This window comes from Etheostoma spectabile, chromosome 16, assembly GCF_008692095.1.
Source record: "Etheostoma spectabile isolate EspeVRDwgs_2016 chromosome 16, UIUC_Espe_1.0, whole genome shotgun sequence".
NCBI classification, from domain to species: Eukaryota; Metazoa; Chordata; class Actinopteri; order Perciformes; family Percidae; genus Etheostoma; species Etheostoma spectabile.
Genome location: NC_045748.1, coordinates 1,926,010 through 1,949,906, shown reverse-complemented (window position 1 = coordinate 1,949,906; position 23,897 = coordinate 1,926,010). Strand labels below are relative to the sequence as shown.

Genomic DNA, 23,897 nt, shown 5'->3' with positions numbered 1-23,897 from the left:
GTGAGCCGGGGGGGGGGGGGGGGGGGGGGGGGGGGGGGGGGCGCATTCGAGAAGCGAGAGGCAAAGATTGAAGCAGGTGTTTTTCTTCTTACACATGTGGATGCTGTGTTGGATGTTATAAATGTCAGACACAGCACCATCGATATGTTTTTATCGGCCTGTGGCGATGACATGGCTCGACGATATTAAGAGGGGGAGGTGGATATTTAAGACACAGCCCCGGGCTTCATCCCACTCAAGAGGGCCTTTCCCCGATCAAAGATCCCAGAGCAGCTGCTGGTGGAATACTGCTTAGAGAGAGATTGTCCTGTAAATGAATGCTGCAGGTTTGATCCCTGTAGTAGCCGGCATGCCAGCACCTGTAAATGGCCTGACGTTCCGAACCATCAGTAGCCCCTTGTGTGTCGTTAAGCATCAGTTGCTAACCCTCGCCATAGTTTTGGTGATGTGTCAGACACCGTTGGCCCTCATCAGTCTCTCTTAAACTCTGAGGTTCTCTGTCTTTTTCTCAGACAAGCACAAATAAAGAATATACCAGGGACCCTCATGTATGTCCCTTGGAATAATTTGACACAGCCTATTTTTTTTTACACTTCTATAGTTTTAGTTATGTGAAAGAACAACTCTAGAAAAAGGAGCACAGGAAGAAAAATAAGGGGCGCACACCTTAAATTGACCTGCATCCTCTAATTTCCCCAATTTTAAGTTTTTTTACTGTTGCTTTGGGGAGAAATACCGAAACTACAATGTGCTGTTTTATTTTAGTTCACAGTCACATTTTAATTGAACGGTGCTTAACAAATGCACATTCACAAATGTGAATCAAGTATTATTGTCAATTTTAAATATTATTATTGCCTCAGCCCCAGGGTCTTCCTCCTATCTGCCTTCCTGATTTTTATGGAAACATGGTAGCAACAGTATGTGTGGACGATGAGCGCGAGGCTACGAAAGCAAGACACACGGGTGTAGATGACGTTGCCCACGCAGCTGACTAATCACTCACGGGCCCTCTCGCCTGACTGGCCAACTCGGGCAGACTCGCTCTCTCCTCCTTTCCAACATGAAATAAAAAAACAAAAACAGAAAAGTAATCAAATTTGCAGTTTGCACATGTGAGAGTAGTTTTAAAAATGGTTGCAAAAAGTCTGGCGCCCTGGATTAGAAAGTAATATATGAACTATTATAGACTAAAAACTATATATTGTTTGTTAAACTATGAAGCATTTTGTAAAAAGAGTGCCACAGACATCTCACTTTGAGAATCACTGCTTTAACTGAATTGGTGTTGGAGGTAATGGGGGATCTTGTGTGCAGCCATTTGCAAGTGCAATGCACCATTACCCCGAAAAGAAAGTGTTCAACTGTCACTGAATTTCAACAACACGCTGCTTTCTTTAAGGCTGGGCCGTGATTGGCTGGTTGCATTGATGCAACAAATAGGACATAGTTTGATTATATAACACGACTCAATGCATTTGGGCAATACAGGACAAAGCAGATTTCTGTTTAAATATGTTTCCCCCACTCAGGACTGATGTTTTCACTTGCAAATGTCTGTACATCAGGTGAAAGAGTTATCTGGCTATTCAGCTCAGTTCATCAGTGACCTCACCATGTAGTTCAGTTTCTCCTTATCTTTTGTGTCTCTTTGGCTCTGCCTTTTCCTTTATTTCACATCACTAGAATAAAGTTCAACAAAATTTGTGCCAGTCTCTAAATATTACAATTAGATATTTCGCAATTTGTGTTCGGAGCATGGTACAACACTGTTTCATCAGATTGACACCACCGCCAGCAGGAGCAGGGATAGGCTTAGACTAGTCTATATCGACGACGTTTCACTTCCGGGATTGTTCAGGTGGAAAATCCGCCTGATGTCCCTCATCTTGGCCAGATGTCCGGTACCTTCTGCTTCATTTGTGTTGGCATTCTAAACTCCGGTGGATTTCTGAGGACTATGGTTACCTGGTCCTCAGATCTCTGCAGGGTAAATCCAGACAGCTAGCTAGACTATCTGTCCAATCTGAGTTTTCTGTTGCACAACTAAACCAACATTGAACAAACACCTTCCACCAAAACAAGTTCCTTCCTGAGGTTATTTTTCAGCGGCACCAGTGCTCTGTCCGGCACTTAGTGAAGCCCAAAACAATTGTAATTGGTTTAAAGAAATGCCAATAAACCAGAGAACATTTTCTCCCATCCCGGAATGCTGTGGACTAGCCAGACCTTCCTCCGCAGAGCCGTGGAGGAAGGTCTAGCAATGCGAGACAAGGGTTAGACAGAAGACAGAAGACATGAGTTGATAGAAGCCATCAGTTTGTCTTTGTTAGGACTGGCTCTTTAAGGAAGCTACATCGTCTGTGTGCTCACACACTGCTAAGACGGGCTGGGAATGGAACCTCAACAGGTGTTTGGTATCGAACAAAAGGCATTTGTAGCAGCTAGTATCAAAAACTGTACAGTAGTACAGAAAGCATTAAATACTCACTCAGATCTTTAATTTTGTTTCCTTATTCTTTGATCAGATAGTTCTAGATTTAAGTCATGATTTTTTTTTTTTTCTTTTAAGGCAAACATTCTTGTGCGGCTGCATGTTTAGATTTAAGAACTTTTTGCACACTAAAAAAAATATATTGCTCAAACTAAGGTATCATAAAACGCATTTCTTTGGTATTTGTGTCCAAATGTATCACAGTTACTACATAAACATTTTAAATGATGCCTAGCCCTGCCAAGTCTTTCAAAATAAGAGCCCTCTAAAATGCAAAAGCAAGCTATTCCTACAGTACGTGTACGTGCACTCATTGGTGCCCTTGCTATACATTACACGCTCCACACTTTGATTTCAGGGCCCTGACCCTGACTCTACACCGGGCAAAGACACACAATCGTTCACAAGACACCTGAGTGTCAGGTGAGGTCAACCTTCCCATGAGGCTTTGTGTTAACTCTAAGATTAGGGATCACGCGGAGCGGCAGGGTCCACCTCGCACAGCTTTTCCCTCTTTTCCCCTGCCTGTGAGTGTCAATCAGTGGCGAGTCACGACCCTGTGTGACAGTAATCAAAGTGAATAGAAGAGTGAGCCAGGTGGTAATTGTGTATTATTCAACTTGCGGGGAGCATGCCACGCTGCTTTAGCCTGTTGATCGCTTATGTATAATTTAACGCAATCTGTGCATGTATTATAGATGAACTGGGTTTATGAAGTGGCAAATAGAGTGCAATTAATGTCTCGGAGCTCAGAACATGCAGATTGACTGTCTTTAGCCTATTTTCTCCTTGCTCATTTCTGTCTTTTTAGTTCTTTTTATCTCCCTCCCTTCTCTTTCACTTCCCTCTTTCTCTCCCCTGTTCCCCAACCTCTGCTGTCTCCCTCTTTCTCTGGGAGTCAACTTTACAAAGGAGTATGAGTGAGAGCGAGTGAGTGAGCACTCTGGAGGCAGTCAATACCTTATCAACTCCTGCCGAACGCTGACACCTTGACGTCCCTCACAGCAAATTATTACTTTTTCATGACGCAACCAGGTGCAATTACAGCAACATCTTTGCGCTGTATCCTGCTGCTCCTGCAACTGTCAAAAGGTGTTCCTGGTGGGATCCTGGAGGAGCTGAGACATCAGTCTCTCAGTCCCTCCCAGATCTCTGCAAAGACAGACTGACAGACAGGAAGCCAGGTAGGGGGACGGAGTGCAAAGAGAAAATAGAGGGAGCCATTCAAACATGCCCAAAGATTCAGTTAATAGTTGCATTCGACTCAAATTCCTTTACTGGGAACACTAAGAGGTTTGTTTAGAGGGCTGCTGACTGACAGCAACAACGTGACAGTGTTTTGTTGTTGTTGATGGCAAGAGGCAGGTAGCGAGCTAGCTGCTGATGCTAGCAGCCCGGTAAACAACCGTGTTTGTAATGTCAGCACACGCTCCTCGCTCTCCTCGCTTCACACTGTATAAACCCTGTAGGCCTGATTATAAAGTTTAACCACACTTGAACACACAACAACACTGAGGCACAAAAAAAAATACCAGGTAAACCTCAATTAAGACTTCAGAGTGTCACTTTCTCCCCGTAGCGCAGCAGCACAAGAAGAGAACACAAAGAGCCCACAAGCCTGTGATGCCACCCCTGTGAATATGGGGATGCTGGGTGGTGGTGGGGGAGAAACTTTGCCATCCTGGAGGTGGATGTTGCCTCATGTCTCTTTGTGTGTTTGGTGTGTCCCCTGGTTGGGAGCAGAGGGGGCGGGAGACATGAGGGTGGTGGTGGCGCTGGCAATAGTGTGTGTGTGTGTGTGTGTGTGTGTGTGGTTGTAGATTTTTGTGTGGTGTGTGTGTGTGTGTGGTTTTTTGTTTGTCATGGAGAGAAGACAGTGTAGAACAGAACAAACTGTGAACGCGCTACAAGACACCTGAGAGTCTCCTCTTTCTTCTCAGACTCATCATCCACTGATCCTCACCCCCCTTTTCTTTCCTTCCTTCCCCACTCAGCCAATTCCTTTAACACTCCATGTGCCTGGCAGTTTTTCTGTTTTTTTTTACAGACCCATTTACACACAACACACACACCACACACACACACACACACACACACACACACACACACACACACACACACACACACACACACACCACCTGACTTATGTAGGTAATGACACCTTAGTGAGCTGTTGGTTTTCCCGTCCCCTCTGTTGTGTTTTTCTCTCCTCCTGTCATCCCCCCCCAACTCTCTTCAAGCACTGCCTTCTCTCTCCTTTGCTCCCTCAGGCCTCCCCACTCCTCCCCTCTCTTTTTTTTCCTGTGGTGTCAGACACAGATTTATTCTGCTTGTGTGCGTGTAGAGTAGAGGAGTGTGAGTGAGCGGAGTGGGGGGGGGGGGGGGGGGGGGGGGGGGGGGCGGCAGGTTTCAACGGGGAGGAGGTGTATGTGTACAATAAGAGATAAGATCATGGCTCCCCAGGGGCTTGTTTGGCCCTGTACCCGATCCATCAAACGCCGGCTCCAAGTGCCAAGGTCAACTCTAATGAGCATTTTCTGGGGGTCTTATTCTCCACGCTGAACACCCCCACCAACACCAACGCACACACACACACACACACTCACACAAGAACATGAGCACACACTCTCCAAACACACCTTGGACATACCTGCTTAGCTGTAGGATGGATGGTTGTGACAGATATTATAACATGCTTGCATGCATCCCAACAGGTATTTTAGAAATCAGACATCGCTGCAGGAGAGCTAGATGCACAAGAGAGCCGGCCCAGGTGAGGGATTCCTGTCAGGTGTGGGGACGAGTATCCAACCTCAATATTTTTTGAGTAGTGACCAAAATTTGTCTGTAGCATTACTTATCAGACACTGTAAAGTATCAAAAGCTTGTATTGGATGACTGGTCACAATAACAGTCTTGTCATCATTGTGCTATTTTTCTTTATACAGGTAAAGTTATTGTATAGTTATTGTAATGTGTTAAGACAACATTAAATAACCCCTTAACATCCAATTTCTCAATTTCTTCTTCCTTAAAAGCTTTTAAGGATGGAAAAACATCTGGTTCTACCCTGACTGTCTAACTTGTATGACCTGTACTCTGTATCAGCTTGTTACAACTCTTCATTAAAGCTATGATGTATTAAAGTATTATGTTTACACTGAATTCAGTATTGAAACACAAAAGCATAATTTCCCCAAAATTCACCCTGAAATATTTTGTGTTTTTGGAAAATTTGGCATCTTTACTATAACTTCAAAAACATGTAGGTCAGTAAAGAGGTTCATTGATGCATTGGGAAGTATGGAATAATAAAAAAGAATGAATAAGAAGGACTTAAAAAACTATTCCTCAAACTATGGTATTAGCGCCAAATCTCGGGTATCATATTGAAAATGGTATTGAAATACTTAAAATGTTACTCAGCCCTAGGCTGGGTATCATCTCATCTGCTGTGAGTTTTCAGGTGTGACACCCGAAAAACCCTTCACACCAGCTCGTCCAGCTGTTTCCCCTAATTTCTGCATCACCAGGTTAGGCGCACACTCGGACAAAAATGGCCCACACAGCCAGGTAGGTGGGCTTTTAGCACAAAGAGTCCCCTCATCATCCCCTCATCACACACTGATCTGCCAAAAGTTGTTAGGGTTTGAAGGCTCGCGGAGCGTGGGTGTGCAACGGAGCATGTGGAGCATACTAATGAAGCAATAAAAGTCACTGCGGGAGGGGTGAGGGCGGGGGGTGAAGGCATGTTGGAGGGGAAGGTAGCGGCGTGCGGAGGATTGGGAGCCTCTGACAGGAGGTGTGATAATTGAGATGTTGCGACCCCACATATTACCTGCATTTTGGCCAAATTAGGAAGCAGGGAGTTTAAGGCCAGAATGGAACGCTGGAGCCCCTCCTGCCATGATCCATGCAGTGTGTGTGTGTGTGTATGTGTGTGTGTGTGTGTGTGTGTGTGTGTGTGTGTGTGTGTGTGTGTGTGTGTGTGTGTGTGTGTGTGTGTGTGTGTGTGTGTGTGTGTGTGTGTGTGTGTGTGTGTGTGTGTACATTATTTTCAGTAACAACTGCTCAATTAAGTTTAGGAGCAAAAAATGTGTGAATTACACATGTAAAAATAAGACTTCAGCTACACATTTTGTGCCCAGAGTTATGGAGTTGGACATCAAAATTTTGCAATACAATGTCACGATATAATTAGGTCATCACAACACCATTTCATTCAAACCATTTTTCAATGTTTTGAGTAAAAAAAGAACAGATTTATCAAAAAAAATCAAAAAGAATGGATGATAAAAATAAGTAGAAGGCCTAAACAGGGGCCAAGGCCATCTGTATAACTCTTGCCTATGTGTGTAAGCATGTGTGTCCTGAGTGAGACTGATAATGTGATTAATGGACGTAAGCACGGCCTCTTTCCTGCCCTCACTTCCCCACATGGAGGGAGAAGGCCAAGGGCCCGGGCTGCCTCGGCCTCCCCTGGCAGAGTAGAGGGTAGGGGGCGAACCTGGACCCTGTGCCCCCTCTGGAGCTACAGGAGCTAGAGGGGAAGTCTCCACACTGTCCACCAGCTTGTGTGTGTCTCCCTGTGGCAGCTGTAGGGGACCCCCCGCCCAATGTGAGCCCACCGATACATCATCACTCAGGGGGAGTCTCCATGACAGGTTAACATTGAACTATGACACCTTGTGCGGTGGGAAAACGACTCTTGTTTTGTGCTGGTTTGGCTGCTTAAACGCACCATTCACCGGGTGCATTTTATCAAATGGAAATAATTCTGCTTTTCTGTTTCACGTCATTGCAATTGAAAACAAGCCATTTGAAGAACCCCTCTTGGGCCACGGAAACCTTTGATGGGCATTTTTCACATTCCCACATTATGTTATACTATATATATATATTATATATATATATATATTATATATATATATATATTATATAGATATTATTATATATATATATATATATGTATACAGTAGAAGCAGAAATTATTAGACAGATTGTTCAATAGTGAACGTAAGTGCTACTTCCCAAGTAGGCCTACTTACTAAATACTAAGCATTCAACGTTTTGTCAGATTCTTGATTACTTATATATTTTAGTGGGTATATAATTGTGATTAAAATCATAGCTTTGCTATTTAGATTGCATTTTATTTAGACGTGTCTGCACAGCTGTTTGTGTTACGACAACCGTAACATTTTGAACATAAGATGTCAGCTGGGAGGAGGCCTCGGGGAAGACCCAGGACTAGGTGGAGGGATTATGTCTCCAACCTGGCCTGGGAACGCCTCGGGATCCCCCATTCGGAGCTGGTAAATGTGGCTCGGGAAAAGGAAGTTTGGGGTCCCCTGCTGGAGATGCTGCCCACGCGACCCGATACCGGATAAGCGGACAACAACAGATGGATAAAGACGTCTAGCTTATTTTGTTAGATGAAAACAGGGTTTTTTAGAAAAATGTGTGTATCTTCTTCAAAACAATCAAAAAAGTATCACACAGCAGGTACCATATAGGCCAACAAGTCCTCTAAACTAAAACAACAAAATATGTTGCCTTCCAAAATTTTGGTCGGAAGTGTTAGCCAGAAAAAATGTTACCAAGTACTTATTGAAAAATTACATACATTCCTTTAACTAACAACAATCTACAGCAGTAGTAACTAAAGAGCATTTTGTGATGGGATGACACCAGCCCAGGGGCGTAAAGTGCCAGTAGCCCCTTCTCTACTTCTTCCCCCGCCACTTCCAGCACCTTTTCTCGAACCACACCTAATTTCCAACTCTGCCGTTATCTTGATCTCAACTACACACCTGGGCGCCTGTGTAGCTCACCTGGTAAAGCAGGGGTCCATATGTAGAGGGTTACTCCTCGATGCAGTGGCCACAGTTTTGACTCCGAACCTTTGTTGCATGTCATTGTCATAAAAGGTTTGTGACTGTATCTTGCACAGTTATCAGGCCAGGGGCGTAAAGTGGGAGTGGTAACGCTATTGCATTGACATCTGGTTGCAAAAAGACAGACATAAACAGCTGGCAAAGAACTCAAACTGCCACTGTGGTAGTTCCTGCTACAGTAAGTGTTTCTAGGACTACTTTTTGCCATGACGGCACACACACAATGTAAAAAACAAAACAAGCTTCAACAACCAAAGCTACCAGTGGCTAGCTGGCAGCTAACTACACACATACTTTTCAATTACGGGCAGGCACATTTCTCCTCTGGCTAACTGCCTCCCCCCACCTCCTGCCCGTCCTATAGCAGTCTGTCCACTAATCCATCCATCCATGCGCTGTTGAGATAGCAACCGGCCCTCAAATGGTAAAGTAACAAAGGACTAGCACTAGGATTAATAACTGTAATGTCTCTGACACTACTTGTTAATGAAAAAAGAAATCACATAACTATTAAAAGTTACTAAGTAAATCTCAACCGCCAAATAACTGTTACAAAAAGAGTCAAATTGGTGTTTTCTGATCGGGTTCTTGGTTACCTAAGGAAACCAGTTATGTATGGGATTAAGGGAAACATCCCGCTTTGGCTTAAAATAAGTACTGTGTTATAGTTAGGAAACTTTCATCGTCAACGGGAAACAATTTGGTTCGAAAGAAACCAATGATGACTTAAAAGAAACAGTAAACAAACAGTGGTCACCCATATCCAAGTCACAACTTTTGTCATCCCATAAACAATCTCAAGCTCCTCCATACAAAGTTTTGTTGTTGTATACTACTTCTGCCTTAGCTGACAGTCAAGTCAGAATTCACACAGCTGCTTGCAGTCTTTAACATAATATTCATATGCTGTTTTAAGGCATTAGAACACCTGGGATGGAATTCCTGCATGAGGAACAATTGGACTACTTGGTAATTAAAATAATAATCAGATGAAGCCCTGTTGCTAATTAAAATACCTAACACTAACCACTTAAAGCCAGATCCCCTCCATCTCATTCCTGATGGCTCTAATCATCTTCTTGGTTTAGGCCCGAGAGGTCAAAGGTCAGCAAAAGTAGGGTTGGCCCTAGTTTGAAGGAGCTGGCATTCCTCACGAGGGCCGGTTATGATGGATGGTTGTAGGCCCTCGTCCTCCCCCTGCCCACAGCCCTCCCCATTGGCTCCTCATTCACCTCTCCGCCCCTTGGCACCGTCCCTCCATCCCCTCTTATCCTCTGACCAGATGTGTTCGTTGAACTCTGTCAAGAATAATAAAACACTGGCTGCAAGGGGCATGCACGCCAGGGCCGACAGCGCAGGGCGGGTGGCTAGGTGCATATTCAGATGCCTGTGTGGACCTGCAATTAGGAAATACACACACATTAGTCAAGAGAGCCAACTAAGGCATCCTAATTATTATAACTACTCATTAATTGTGGTCTTTGTGAGGCTGGGTTAGGTCAGTTGGTAGAGCAGGCGCACGTGTATAGAGGTTTACTCCTTGTCGCAGTGGCTGTGGGTTCAACTCCGACCTGCAGCCCTTTGCTGCTTGTCATCCCCCCCCCCCATCCCTTTCATGTCTTCTCTATCTAAAGACCTAAAATCCCCCAAAAAAAATCTTTAAAAACGAAAATTACAATAAACGAATGCGGCCCACTACAACTTATTTTCGATATTTTACAAAAACAATTTGTATGATATGTTACAAAATATGACGTTCTATTTGTAAAGGTACGTTACCATCACCGTTACGGTTAAGTTTAGGCACCAAAAGCGACTTGGTTTGGGTTATAGTAAGTGCCTCCGGGACACAAACACCAGTCCCCTGGGATTCTTATACTATGTCTCCTGATTTCCTTCTTTGCTCCGGCCATTATTACTACGGATACTAAGTCAATGCCTTACAGCAAACGTCAATGTGGGGCTTGCTGTAATAAATACTTGGATTACATTCAAATTACAGTGCATTACTTTTCATAGCTTTATGGATGAACAGTAAATGAGGAAAGCCCGACCACTATCTGTCTTAGTTTGACCATGAAATGCTGCGTCAGTGTCTCCAAGCCAAATCGGGGAAGGTGAATCACTCTTGTCAAAGTGCTCAGTGGCCGATTTTTTATTGTGTTTTGTATAGAACATGAAACAACCTAGATCACTCTTTCAAACCATTAAAAGTGCTCTACGTTTTATACAATGAGACCTGAAACATGATGCCATCTGGACAGTATAGTTTCATTAACGGATGAAGATATTTCAGAGTCACTTGACATTTGGTTGACACTGACAATCCACACAACACATTACAGCACCATGAATACAAATATTTACTAGAGTGTAAGTGGCCCCATGGGAATCCATATGTGAGCTACATGAGATCTCCACCGTTGAAAGCTGTCAATAAACACAGTGCTGATGTGGATCCAGTCCCAAAAGTAAATAGACTTATCAAATTCTGGAGTCCAACTAATTATTTTTCCATGTTTAATCTTGCCTCTCCCTCTGTTTTCATTGTCAAAGAGCAACGATAAAAACATCTAAGTAGTTGTGTTGCTAAATGACTGGTTTCAGGCTTTCCACCGGATATTGGAACCTGGCTTCAGCCACACAGGCATTAACGGGTGGGGTCCAACACTGGCTCTGTTCAGACCTGGCGTTAACATGCATCTCGGGTGATCCGGTCCCAAATGGACAGCTTTAAGTACGCCACATAAGCATCTTGAGTGACCAGTTTCAATCGGATCTCACTTCCCGGCTCTCTATTGAAATAAACACGTACATCACTTCTGTTTGCAAAGACCACAATGCGTTGTTTATGTTTTTAACCGACGGGAAGCAGCAAAGCACTTCCCCTGCCTGGTCTGCTGGAAATTAAAAGTATCAAACTGGGTCAATTTATTTGCGTGTTCCAGGCAAACCAAATCGACCCAAGATGTTTGACACACGCAAAGTATATTTCTATTGGCATTTCAGTTTTTTTCAGATGTCCTGGACAAAGCCAGTTTATTCGATTTGGTTCGCTACGGTTACACAGTGGACGCCACATACCCACTGCTAACAGAAAGTGCCAATATGTGGCCCAGACAAACTCCAAATGTGGTCCGAGCGATTGGATCTCAATGCGTCCTCAACGCATCTTGGGTGCATTCACACCCGTACTTGGGTGTGTTACACCTGGACGTCTACTTGTCCTCTGATCACCCAAGACGCCTGCTAATGCCAGGTCTGAACAGGGCCACTGATGTTGGCTGATAAAGGCTCGCAGTCAGTGATCCAGTTCATCCCACAGGTGTTGGATCAGGTTAACGTCAGGGCTCTGTGCAGGTCCGTCAAGTTCAACCTCTTCAAAAACACTTTTGCTTTGACTTTTAGAAACAGAAATTCCTGATGTAATTGCCCTAATAAATAACAGTAACAAGTTCCCTGCCCGGGTCAAACCAACAAAACTGATGAGGTGGCTGAGTTGGCTCAGTACTGTAGAGCAGGCGCACATATACATATAGGTTTATGCCTCAACGCAGAGGTCCAGGGTTTGAGTCTGACCTGTGACGCTTTCCTGCATGTCTTCCTTTTCTCTCTCTTCCTTTTCTCACCTAGCTGTCCTGTCCATTAAAGGTGGAAAAGCCCCCCCCAAAAAAAGAGTGGCTACCAATTTTAAGAAATAATTTGAAAGCTGGATTCAGATACAATGAACTACTCCTGAACCCAAACCTGCTTTCTGCCTGATATTCCATTTCCACTTTAACATCAATTATTTTCATATTCACCAACATTCAGCAGATACATCTTTAACGAGCACATGGAGAGAAAGCAGACTATAGAGACTACACAGTCGCTTCACTGAGACATTTTCTCTCATGGACAGATTAAGTTTAGGATTCACCGTTTCCTCCAGTCTCAGTCGACGGAGGAGCACGAGAAATGTCAAACATTGCTCGTCCTCTTTTGAAAGGATGGCATCTGCGGCAAGAACCCAACTCTGTTGATGGAGGATGAAGAAAAGGGGAAAGATGAGGAAGAGGGAGAAACTGGTCTCTTCTTTGATGTTGCTGCTCGGAAAACCCTCCGGGGACAGAATCAAAACCTGGCTCCCCTGAAACCCTCTCACCACGGGCAGCCGGTGACCACCGCCCCCCCCCCCCCCCCCCCCCCCCCCCCCCCCCCCCAAAGAGCCGCTAGATGAGAGGGAAGACCAGGAGTGATGGCAGAGATGGAGGCTGGGCGAGCACATTGATGGCTAGAGTGATGATTTCCTTCACACACACACAGATGCCTCCAGTCATCCATATACCTCCTCCCACCTTCCCCTGGCCCCAGGCAACACACACACAAACACACACACACACACACACACACGCACACACATGCACAGTTAGGCCTCCAATTAAATCAAAAGTGGTTTGTTTTTATTGGTCTTTTGCGCTGACAAGTGGGCTATCATTCTGACGGCTCTACCTGTCAGCGAGCAGCTGAAAATCCTCCGTTGACAATGCCCAATGCTTCCAATTAGGGGAGAATCAGACTCCTGGCGCGCTAGCCATCTTTCCACCCCCCCATCCCCCCCCCCAGGCCCACCTTCCCTCCCTTTTCTCCTCTGCACTCGCTCCACGATCCTCAACCATTCCCCTCTATCCCTCTCACTCTTGCTTTACTCCTTAATATCTCCCTCATCCTCCTCCTCCTTCTTCCTCTCCTCCTCCTTTCCACTCTCTCTCCAGGAGAAGGGGGTCTGTCTCCGCTGCAAATTACCGACACAAAACGAAGGTGGTGGCGGCGCTGGCGCTTGGAGCTGCCGGTCCAGGGCCCTGTCAGCATTAATGAGACGATGAAGGTTTATTTCGCCCGCATGCATGTGCTAAATTCTTTCTTGTGTGACAGCTGACTGGGAAATGTGAGTGTTAACCTTATAAAAGATTCAGCGAGTTCTCATTATTTTCTGTCAACTCCAGTACCTGATGGCGTTAAGGTGCATCATTTGCATCCCTGACTGGTCCAGGGTGCAGCACCAGCTCCAGAGCAAGCGCCTTTTCCTTTTTCTTTTTTCTCTGCCGTTTTTTAATGCTGTTTGTTTGTTGAGAGGAGTCATCTTTTTACATATATCCCCCTCGAAAGACATGCTTTACTCCATGTTCCAAAACGATAGAGATGCCAAAGTTTATTCAAAGGCGACACACATTTTTACAAAACATACCTAGATATATATTTAACATTCCTGCTCAATTGAGCAAGTAAATAAAATCTAGCACAATGTTTTCTCTTTTTTTACCCCGCAAAAGTCCAGGAACATGAGGAAGCCCAGCAGGCATTATTAGTAGTAAAGCTCATGGCCAGGATTCCAATAATGCATTGAAACAAATAAAAACTAAATAAAGCACCAAAGATATAAATTATTAACACTGACAGGTCAGTATGGACTATGATAGATAAAACTGAACCTGCTGGTGCCAGTTAATCTTATATTATTGATATTTAAGAAAATATTCAAAGACTAGTAGCCTGATCAGAAAAAATATTAATATCAATATCTTAAATACAGGCGTGAAGAGGCAGACAGCAATGCACCATTCACTGACAATTTCCTGAAAACATTTCTGTTTCTTCTCTTTAACATGGATCAATAACATCCTCCCACAACATCAGCGTGAGTCGCGTGTGTGTGTGTGTGTGTGTGTTGTGTTTGTGTGTGTATTGGGTGGGTATTTCATTATTGGAGTAAGAGTTGCACTGGCCCTCAAATTCAGACAACTTCCTGAGAAAAAAAAACTGAAATAACTGAACTGTGCTTGACCAGAGGGACACAAAACAGCACCAGCATGAGCCAATCAAAACACACACACACACACACCACACCACACACCACACACACACACACACACACACCACACACTTCTGGCTGCTAATGTTTTCTGCCAAAAAGGGCTCAGATTTTAAAGGCTTCATAAACTTTACCAGAAGCCAAATAGTAACATTCAATTGAACAAAATCATTATTATTTGAATACACCTGTACACTCTCAGTCTATTAGCGCTAATGAAACAATTATTTGTTTAATTGCATTTTTTTTCACAACACAACTAAACAATGTCTCCAGTTTGAGAATTTGAAGCTTTTTTCTGTTGTGTATTATTATAAATATGAATATTTGGGTTTTGGACTGTTGATTGGACAAACAAGAGACATGCAGATGTCCTCTTGGGTTCTGACATTTTTTTTTTTTACTTTTCTTGACTGTTCTGACATATTTAAGACAAAGCCATTATTGAAAATATTATTAACAAAATACTTAACAATGAAAATAATCCTTAGTTGCAGTTTCACTCTATGTAATGTGGCCTAAAATAATCACACAGGCTATGGCACGGTGGGGCTTTTATTTTAAAATTTTTTTCAAAACTAATCATTTTACTTTTTCATCCTATTGGTTGGTTTGTCAGACATTTAAACCAATTAAATAGCATATGTCCCTTTTTATTTTACCCGCAATTTGTGACATAAAAATGTGGGGAAAATTAAGAAAACTCAAAGCAGTTTGAGTAATAAAGAGTTCAAATTAAAATCAAAGAAATTAGGACTGTCTGGATTTTTCAAGAAACAAATAAAAATAATGAAAGCTCCTCTATAAGTTGAACAGGCGGCGTGATGATCCCTAAGAGGACGAAGCCAGTTGAATCACCTTATGATTTATTTAGGATAATGCTGGAGCTGTGGTCATGCGGCACCGCGAGGATAAAGACAAGAAGACAAAAAAAAAAACTGTGAGAGAAAGCATCAAACCACTGCTTCTTTTCATGCGCCAGCAGAGGAGAAAGAAACAGCTAAGTCAGGCTTGGTGTGTGTTGCCTTATATCTGTGTTGTCCCCGCCTCGTATGTGACAGCTTGCAGCCGCGGTGGGACCCCATGGGAGCGGGGAGCGGATTCACTAACCTGCCGGTGTCTGAGACCGACGCGCGCCTCCAATCTGGTGGTCTGTGGTCACATGGGGTGGAGAAAGAGGAGGAGGAGGGGGGGGGGTGTCGATGATGATGAGAAGGGGGTAGTTAGATTATTAGGGGCTGTCGGGGCCGTCGCGCGGGTCAAACTGCTGTGCAGAGAGTGGAGCTAAAAGTGCACACAATGGTATTTTACGCATGTTAAGGTGCGCACAATGGCAGACGCGCCTTGAAGTTGTGCGTCACGCTCGGATACAATTAGACTATTAGAAGGTGATTGTGCTCTAAATGATGACTGGGAAACGAAAAGACATTGCTTCTGCTTAAAATTAAAAAACAAAAATAGTAATAGTTTTTTTTGTTGCAATAGCCAATATTTACGAATATTTCCATTCACCAATTTTCTTGAATGGCATCATAAAAAGATATTGTGGTGGTGTATGCAAAGATTGTTCGTGGATTTGGACAAACGAACCATTAAAAAATTACAATTCAGTAATAAAAATACTAAATAGAGGCCTCTAACATTTAAAATTATTTTAACAATAAATTAGGCCTAATAATAAAATAAGAAGAATAATTTGTCTGTTTTGTCAATTTTGCAACATCAAAACATTTGCACCATAACAATGTTAAATCTAATAAACCGATAAATAAAATATCCAAAAAGAAATTAGTGATGCTGATTAAAAAAAGAGTAAAAAGAGGAGCTGTGGAGGTGGGAAATAAATCCAGAGAACGAAAGGGAGTCGAAAAGAAAAGCAGCGAGCCGCTGCACATAATAAGCCCATTATAAGCCTCATCAATGATGTAATGAAAGCAAACAGTGTGAAAATTGCCTGTAAACAGTTGGATCTGAGTCTCCTGATGAATTCAGTGTCTCTTTTATCAAAGTGAGGATGAGCCAGGGAGACGAGGGGAGGACGGGGGAGGCAGGCAGGGAAGGAGGGAGGGAGGCAGAGAGAGTGGGCGTGTAGGGAGGTCCACATCCAGCTCCCCTCAGCCAATGAAGGCTTGTCACAGGGGACTCACGTGGACGAGGCGCTCTTAAAACCTAGCTCCTGACTTTTCCTCAAGTTCAATTTTTTGGGATTCCCTCCCACCCCTATCACATCTCGTCCGTTTACTTGCCAGTTGTGACTATTTAACCCACTTTACCTCTCCTTTTGTCGATTCTGCGGCGCGCATCGCATCGTCTTCCGCTTCTTCCTCTTCTGTTCCCGCTCCAGCCCTCGGACTCCTCTCTCGCTCTGCTTCGTATTATTTTTTTTTTAAGGTTTTGTTGCTCTAAAAGGAATAAGAAGAGTTTTCCATCTGTCGTTGGTGTGGCCACATGACGAGCTGCCCTGAACATTTCCCCTCCGGTCCTCGCCTGGACCTGTCCATGGTGCTGAAGCGCGTTCTTCCCGAAGACACCGGTGCGCTGCTGCTCCCACATTCCCAGACAGAGTCACTATTTCCGCATCTTTTCGAGTCTTGCAGGTGAGATAATTGCAGCAATAACTGGTTCATCTTCCCTGTGAGGCTGCTGGACTCAAACAGAAGGAGTTGGGCCGAAAGGAAGCAACAAGACTCGACTGTGACTCTGCCAACAGAGACTACAGCGGCTGCATCGATTTCAGGAGGGCTCATTTTTTTTCTAGACTTGACAAAAAGACAAACAAGAGAATCGGATGCTGGAGATATTCGCTCTTTAGGGAACCAGTTGGGAAACTGGAAATAGCGGAGGAATAATCTTCATTTAGCGTATCCATTCACATTCTTTTCTTGGTGCGGGGAGGGGGGTTCTTTCTCCTCGGCTGGATCAACTTAGACTTAAACAACCCCCCTCCCATCTCTCCCTAAAATAAAACTTGTCCTGAATACCAAATGGTAGTTTGAGGAGGCCTCGATCAAGACAATGGAGTCGTCCGCAAACGGGTCCAATTTTGGCATCGACTCGCTGCTGTCCCACAGGCCTGGAAGTCCGCTTGCCAAAGGGGACAGCCTGGCGGGGGAGTGCCGCTCGCCTCTGGAGTTCAGCCCGAGATCAGACGTGGAGAGCGGCTGCTCGTCGCCTCCATCACCGCGGAGGGAGTGCGCAGATGAGGTGGCCCAGAGGCAGGGTCACGGAGGCGGCGGCCTGCCGCCGCACCTCCAGCACGCGCAGATATCTGCGGGCTCGCAGCAGAGGACCGTGACCTCTTCGTTCCTCATCAGAGACATTCTCGCGGACTGTAAGCCTCTGGCCGCGTGCGCGCCATACTCCAGCAACGGCCAGCCGACCCAGGAGGCGGGGAGGCTGGCCTCCAAGATAGCGGAAGACTTTATGGAGAAAATCCACAGCAACTCGTCGTCAGACAGTGAATATAAAGGTAAGGACCGACACGGGGACGGGAGTCCAGATTGGAACTGATCTCGGCTTCTGCTTACACACTTCACTTCAGCCTCCTGTAGAAAACACATATGTTCTTTTGAAATGTGACCCTGGCTGTGTCCCTATGTTTACCTTTCCGGGTCTGTCGTTTTCTGTGTTGTTCAGCTGTCTAGTCTTGGTGCTTTTTTCTGTCCTAACATCTAATTAGGCCAACTCAAATAAATACTGATTTAATAATAAAAAAAAGGGGTCAGAGAGATAATAGTTACAACAACAAAAAGGCTGTGAAATGGGGAAAAAATAGAGCATGAAGTTAAAACAACAATAAATTAAATGTCAATGAAAGCCAAACTTCTGTTTAGAATCTGATGCAGAATTTAGCTTAGCTGGGTGATGACAAAAAATAAGACATATAAATAAAAAAATAGGTAGCCTATTTTAAGGTATTTTGGGCCTTTTCAGATTATTTTACAAAGATAATAATTATCATAGGCAAATAATAGTAAAATAAAAATAGTAATTTAAAATAATAATACAAATAAATAGGCATAGCTTAGTGTATAAGAATACTATTTTTCTAACTCGGCTTGAATTTTGTTTTGCTGGTGGAGTGAAAAACTGTAAGATCTTTATTAATAAAGTGAAATAGATTTCATCAGTGGCCGGCCACCGGAAGCCATCCATAGGGAAAATGCACCGGATCCTCTGCTGAAACATGAGATTTGACCCTGCACGGTGACAGGCTAATGAGTCCAGTTTTTCATTACGTTTTTACATTAAAAATAATAATAATCCGCGGCTGGCCGCGTGCGAGCTTCGCGCTAACAGAACATCCGGAAAGCATCTGTTGATGTCCGGGAGGAGAGGATGGGAGAGATGACAGGGTCGCCTCCAGATAAATGCCATCAAGGGCCTCTCTGTTTCCAATCATGTCAGCCATAACAGACATGTCACCTCCATTGACAGTTTAATGAAGCAGTGCCTGGAAAGAAGACGACCGCTGTAGGCTATGAGGGGGAATATTAAACTTATCCTATAGCCTACATTATTACTATTTCATTAGTTTGTGTTTCTTTTTGTTTCATCTGCTTATTGGCTCACAATGAGTTTTTCCCTAATTCATTTTTCTTCAGCTATTGATACGGTGTCACGTCATCAATTCCCTCGACAAATTCAGTGTGTGTGCGTGCGTGCGTGCGTGTGTCCGCGCGCTCCCGCGTGTCCCGGTGTGGATGGAGATGCTCATCGACGCGCTGATTGATGGAGGAAGCCGCGGGGCCCACACGGCGCCTGCACGGCAGCTTTGATTTCCACCAGTCCGCTTCCTATAATATTTCAGGGATTTGATGCAATTTGTCCCCGGCGCTAATCAGATTTGTAACCGGCGCGGGGCCGCCCGCCTCTTGATTTCCACTCATTTCCACGGTCCTGTGAAGTTTCTCCGGTCGCGGTTGAAAGGCTCGTCCTTCCCTTGTGGCTCAATTAGGCGGATTATTGTGCTCCTTGAGACGATTCAACTATTCAACTATCAAGATCTCTCGCCTCGCTCGTTCTCCCCCCTCTGTCTCTTTTCTTTTCTTTTCTTTTCTTTTTCTTTTCCAGAGAATTGACTGTAAGGACTGTATACCAATGCTCGCCCTGACGTGACACCACGCAGCAGCAGAACAAAGACCGCGGCTCCGCTCACGGGGAAAAATGTCAGATTGGAAATGCGAATATTGGAAGAGCTTTTCATAACAATTTAAGAGCAAATCAAACAGCTCCATCCAGCCCATAGGCCCTGCTGCTAGCGCCGAGGTTTCCCCCTCAACACTGGGAATAATCTCTTCCCCAAATGTAGATAAATACACACAAAAGCCCAGCATGCTGGTAAAAAATCACACATGTTTTTAAATATTTGACCAATATCTGTTTCAGGCGTTTTGGCCATCCGCAGTGAATTAATAAGTAGCCTTTGGTTTACTTGGCGTTCGAACCAGTGATTTAAGTTATTATTATTATTAAAATAAAAAATAAATATTTCTCTTCATGGATTAAACTAAATTCACAGATTTACCTCTCTTACACTGACGTAGGCTAAAACTTTATAAACTTTTAAAAAAAAGTTACATTTCAAAACAAAGAAACCCCTCATAAATCCAAAGTTGGGCTTTATCGCGTCTTTTGAAAGAGGGAGCAAGATTCTTTTATTATTATTATTATTATTATTACTAATATTATAATTAATAATACTATTTTTATTGGCTAATATTAAATCTAACCAATTCAACCAATTCAGTTTATATTTATATGGCACATCACATACAGGACATGCAGCTCAAAGCCACTTCCATTTAAAAGCACAGAAATGAAATGTTAGTAGAATTCTGTCATTTTGCCTTGATCCACTAGTGTTTTTCATATTTCACATATTTTATTATTTCTCCTGAATTAAATCCCTGATTAAAGTAAGCAAGGTCACACTAATGGAAAGTGATTTTTAACATATTTCGTGTTTTAGTAGACACTGATAGGCTATTTGTGTATCGAGGTTGCGTAAATATGACACAGTATGAGGCCTTGGCTCGGTTTTCACCTTTCTTCTCTTCTTTTTTTGTCTCTTTTTTTCTTGTCTCGGCCGTTTGTGTCCGCCAGTGAAAGAGGAGGGGGACAGGGAGATCTCCAGCAGCAGAGACAGCCCGCAGGTCCGGCTCAAGAAGCCCCGGAAGGCCCGGACGGCCTTCACCGACCACCAGCTGGCCCAGCTGGAGCGCAGCTTCGAGAGGCAGAAGTACCTGAGCGTCCAGGACCGCATGGAGCTGGCGGCGTCCCTCAACCTCACCGACACTCAGGTCAAGACCTGGTACCAGAACCGCAGGTACACACACTGCTGCTGCTACTTAAGGCTGGGGGGGGTAATCTGGTTTCTCACGGCTGGCTCAGGACTAGCTGGACCCAGGGACGCCATGTTTTCCTTTCACCCTAAAAAGATGGCATGAGTTCAGTCACTTAAACCCACATGAGCCGCTGCCACCTGGCCTGAAACATAACGTTGTTTTAGTATGGAATCATCTGCCGATTTTTCTCGGTGAATTGATTAATCGCATGGTCCATAAATGTCAGATTTGACTGGACAAGCTCCACCACAGTTCCCCAAAGCACAACGGGAAAGAAAGTCAATACTCCTTCACACTGAAGTGGAACATGTTGGCATTTTAACTTTTAACAATTCAGTAGTTATCCTACAACAAGAATGACTTTATTAAAGCTCATATCCGATTTCATTCCATGCAATGACCCTGCAAAACCGTTTAGTAAATAAATCAAACTCCACGCGCAGTTCAGAGGACCCGTTTTCCGCAATGTCTTCCGCAGTTCGTTTGAATTAACTTGAGTATTTAGTTGTCTGCAGCTTTGACTCTCAGGCAGCTAAATGACATAAATAAATATAAAACAACACTTCGGAGTATGAATAATGCATTGTTGCATGTGTGCATATCAATAATTCAAACAAACCACTATATCTATTCAATTATCTTTATTATGAATTATTCACCTGCATGGAGTGCATAGTCTACTGCCAATCTCACAGACTTCCTTGGGTGTGAAGACAAGTGGCAGGCTGGAGATTTGGGGGATTTAAAAAAAAGAAGAAGAAAAAACAGATGTATTCCTGACTTTTAATTGGACTCCGGGTAAACAGATGGGAGCTATTTTGCTATGTGTCAGATTCAAACACACTCACTTAATACCGCGTGTATTTATCGTTACACAGAGGGTAAAACAGCGTGTTTTCTTTCTCTCTTCCAGGACGAAGTGGAAGAGACAGACGGCGGTGGGACTCGAGCTGCTGGCGGAAGCTGGAAACTACTCGGCCCTGCAGAGGATGTTCCCATCCCCGTACTTCTACCCGCAGAGCCTGGTGTCCAACCTGGACCCCGGAGCGGCCCTCTACCTGTACAGGGGCCCCTCGGCGCCCCCGCCGGGCCTACAGAGACCTCTGGTCCCGCGGATCCTGCTGCACGGCCTGCAGGGGGGCAGCGAGCCGCCTCCGCCTCTGCCCCCCATGTCCGGCGTGCTTCCCCGGCCAGCCCAACAGCGGTGAGCCGGCTGCTGCAGATTCTTGTCTTTTCTTTTTTTTTTTTGTACGGCGATGGCAGCTTGGGACTCATAGGCAGAAATAAAACCAAGACAGAGAAATTAAAAGACGTGACGAACAAGAAAAGAAGAAGAAAAAGAAGAAATAAAAACTGTTCGAGGCCTTTTAATGGTGCGAAACGGCCGATTCAGGCTGAGCCCTGTGGACGGAGCTCTGGGACTCAAACTGTCTGTGTGGAAGGATTTTTTTTGGACATGAGATTTATTTATGACTTATTTATTTTTCAATATGAATCTAAGTTATGTATTTATTTGATACAAGTTGCAGTATTTTCAGTTTTTTTCCCCCATCAACAGATGACCTACAGTTCAATGCCAATTAGACCCTCTATTATTATCATTATTATCATTATTATTATTATTATTATTATTATTTAGGCGTTCATGGATAGTGGCAGAGGCAGAACCTCCTTCCATGTAATATGAATATAATGTAATTAGAGGAGCCAAAGGAACAATGAGTAGCCTAACTCTGTCATTTTCTTTCCACGTGAAGAACAAGATGATCAGCAGTCATAAACCTGTAAATAAGAATATTTTGCATTTTATTGGAAAGAGACTGATTTTAAAGAAACCTTTTTCTTTCTGTTGGTTTGATCCAGTAGTGCGTCTTTTTCAGAGCACGGTGATCCAGTTTAACCTAATAGGCTAGATTAGCCATCAGAAACTATACAAGCGAACGAGTCAGAATAAAAAAAAATAAAAAATAAAAAGCATATTTGTCTGAGAAAGAATGCCTGGACCCACATTTAAAAAAAGGCACAAACACGAGAGCTACGGAAAGAAAGAAATCTATATAAAGTCTTTTTCTTGTTCTTAGTTGAAGTTTTAGCGAAGTAAAAATGTCAAGTAATTTATAAAAAAAAAACGGTTTTATCCCTGCAGAGGGGGCGATGGGAGACGCAATCACCTCACTTAGGTTTTTATTTTTATTTTTTATTTTTTTTGGCTGAACAAATCGGTCGGACTCGGGTCCACGTGCAGGTGGAGCTGCCTGTTGGTTCGCTTTAGATGTATTTGAACAGACGTTGTGCATTACTTATGTTACTTCATATGAAGCCGTGATACCCCTTACTTGTTATACTCTCCTTTGGTGAAAATGTATATTGCAGATATCAAACTTGTGGAGTGGTTCTCGTATATTTCCTGGATCGTTTTTAATTTTTATTTCTATTTTTCGTTCCTCTCTAGCTTCCCCTAAACTCTCTCCCCATTTCGTGAAGTTCATTTTTTTTTTGGGGGGGGGGTGACATTCACAGCACCAGTTTGGGAGGGAAAAGGAGGAAAAGGAGGGAGGATGGGGGGGGATTTGATGTAAAAGAGAATTACTTTTATAAATGTGGAAATAAAAAGTCTTTCATTTAATGACGTGACTCCTTGAGAATGTGTGAAACGGAAACGCCACGGGGCTTTTCAGCTGGAGGCGACACCCAGACCTGGCAACACGTGTGCTGCTTTCAGGGTCGCTTTTTGTGTTGGCCAGCCTTAAAGCAACTCATTTCTGGATAACCTTCCCATATGGAATCACACAGGTAACATGTGGATATACAAAAAAAAACTCATCTCGACACTAAAAGGACATATTTAGTGCGTAAATGTATATATGGGTTTTGATATTTTAGCACTCTGGTTTGGTGGCAAAATAAAATCCATTTTTGACCAAATCAACAGAAAAAAAAAGAAATATAGAAAAATAAATGATAGAGGCCTGCCTGAAGGCTTGACTGGTCACAGTTTAAAACAAAAAAAGAGTGATATGAACACATGTCGGTGCCAATGAGCACAGGTTGGGGAGATGGCTGCTGCCGCTTTAATTAAACAGCTCCACTTTTCTGGAAGCAGCTCGAAAATAAACCCAATTTTTTTTCTCCAAAGTTTCTATTAGAGGAAAACGTGTTTCAGTGAATTTGAACATGTCTGTCAGACGGCTTTCCACTCCTCTGTTTGGTTTGGTGTCGTTGATTTAATTTGTTTAATGTTGAGATGAGGGCGTGGGGGAAAAAGCAGCGGAGCAGCTATACCACTAGAACATCCGTTTGGTAACCTT

The 23,897-nt window shown here is 43.7% G+C and overlaps 1 protein-coding gene and 1 long non-coding RNA gene across 2 annotated transcripts; one reads left to right on the top strand and one right to left on the bottom strand.

Moving 5' to 3' along the window:
- Positions 1 to 524: 524 nt before the first annotated feature.
- Positions 525 to 15,709, bottom strand: LOC116704532 (uncharacterized). Its single transcript, XR_004335708.1, has 3 exons — positions 15,696 to 15,709; positions 8,261 to 8,265; positions 525 to 623 (listed from the first exon to the last, which is right to left on the bottom strand). It is a non-coding gene; the product is annotated as an uncharacterized LOC116704532 (long non-coding RNA).
- Positions 15,710 to 16,364: 655 nt separating this feature from the next.
- Positions 16,365 to 22,718, top strand: barhl1b (BarH-like homeobox 1b). The gene is made up of 3 exons (XM_032540094.1): positions 16,365 to 17,711; positions 20,348 to 20,570; positions 21,503 to 22,718. Exons 1-3 carry the CDS (start codon positions 17,258 to 17,260, stop codon positions 21,795 to 21,797), a joined length of 972 nt encoding a protein of 323 aa, XP_032395985.1. The 5' UTR covers positions 16,365 to 17,257; the 3' UTR covers positions 21,798 to 22,718.
- Positions 22,719 to 23,897: the final 1,179 nt, after the last annotated feature.

Excerpts from the sequence above, each read along its gene's own strand:
- barhl1b (XM_032540094.1), top strand. The coding sequence starts at position 17,258 with ATGGAGTCGTCCGCAAACGGGTCCAATTTTGGCATCGACTCGCTGCTG. Across the intron at positions 17,712-20,347 it reads GTCAGACAGTGAATATAAAG|TGAAAGAGGAGGGGGACAGG; the intron begins GTAAGGACCGAC and ends TGTGTCCGCCAG. Across the intron at positions 20,571-21,502 it reads ACCTGGTACCAGAACCGCAG|GACGAAGTGGAAGAGACAGA; the intron begins GTACACACACTG and ends TCTCTCTTCCAG.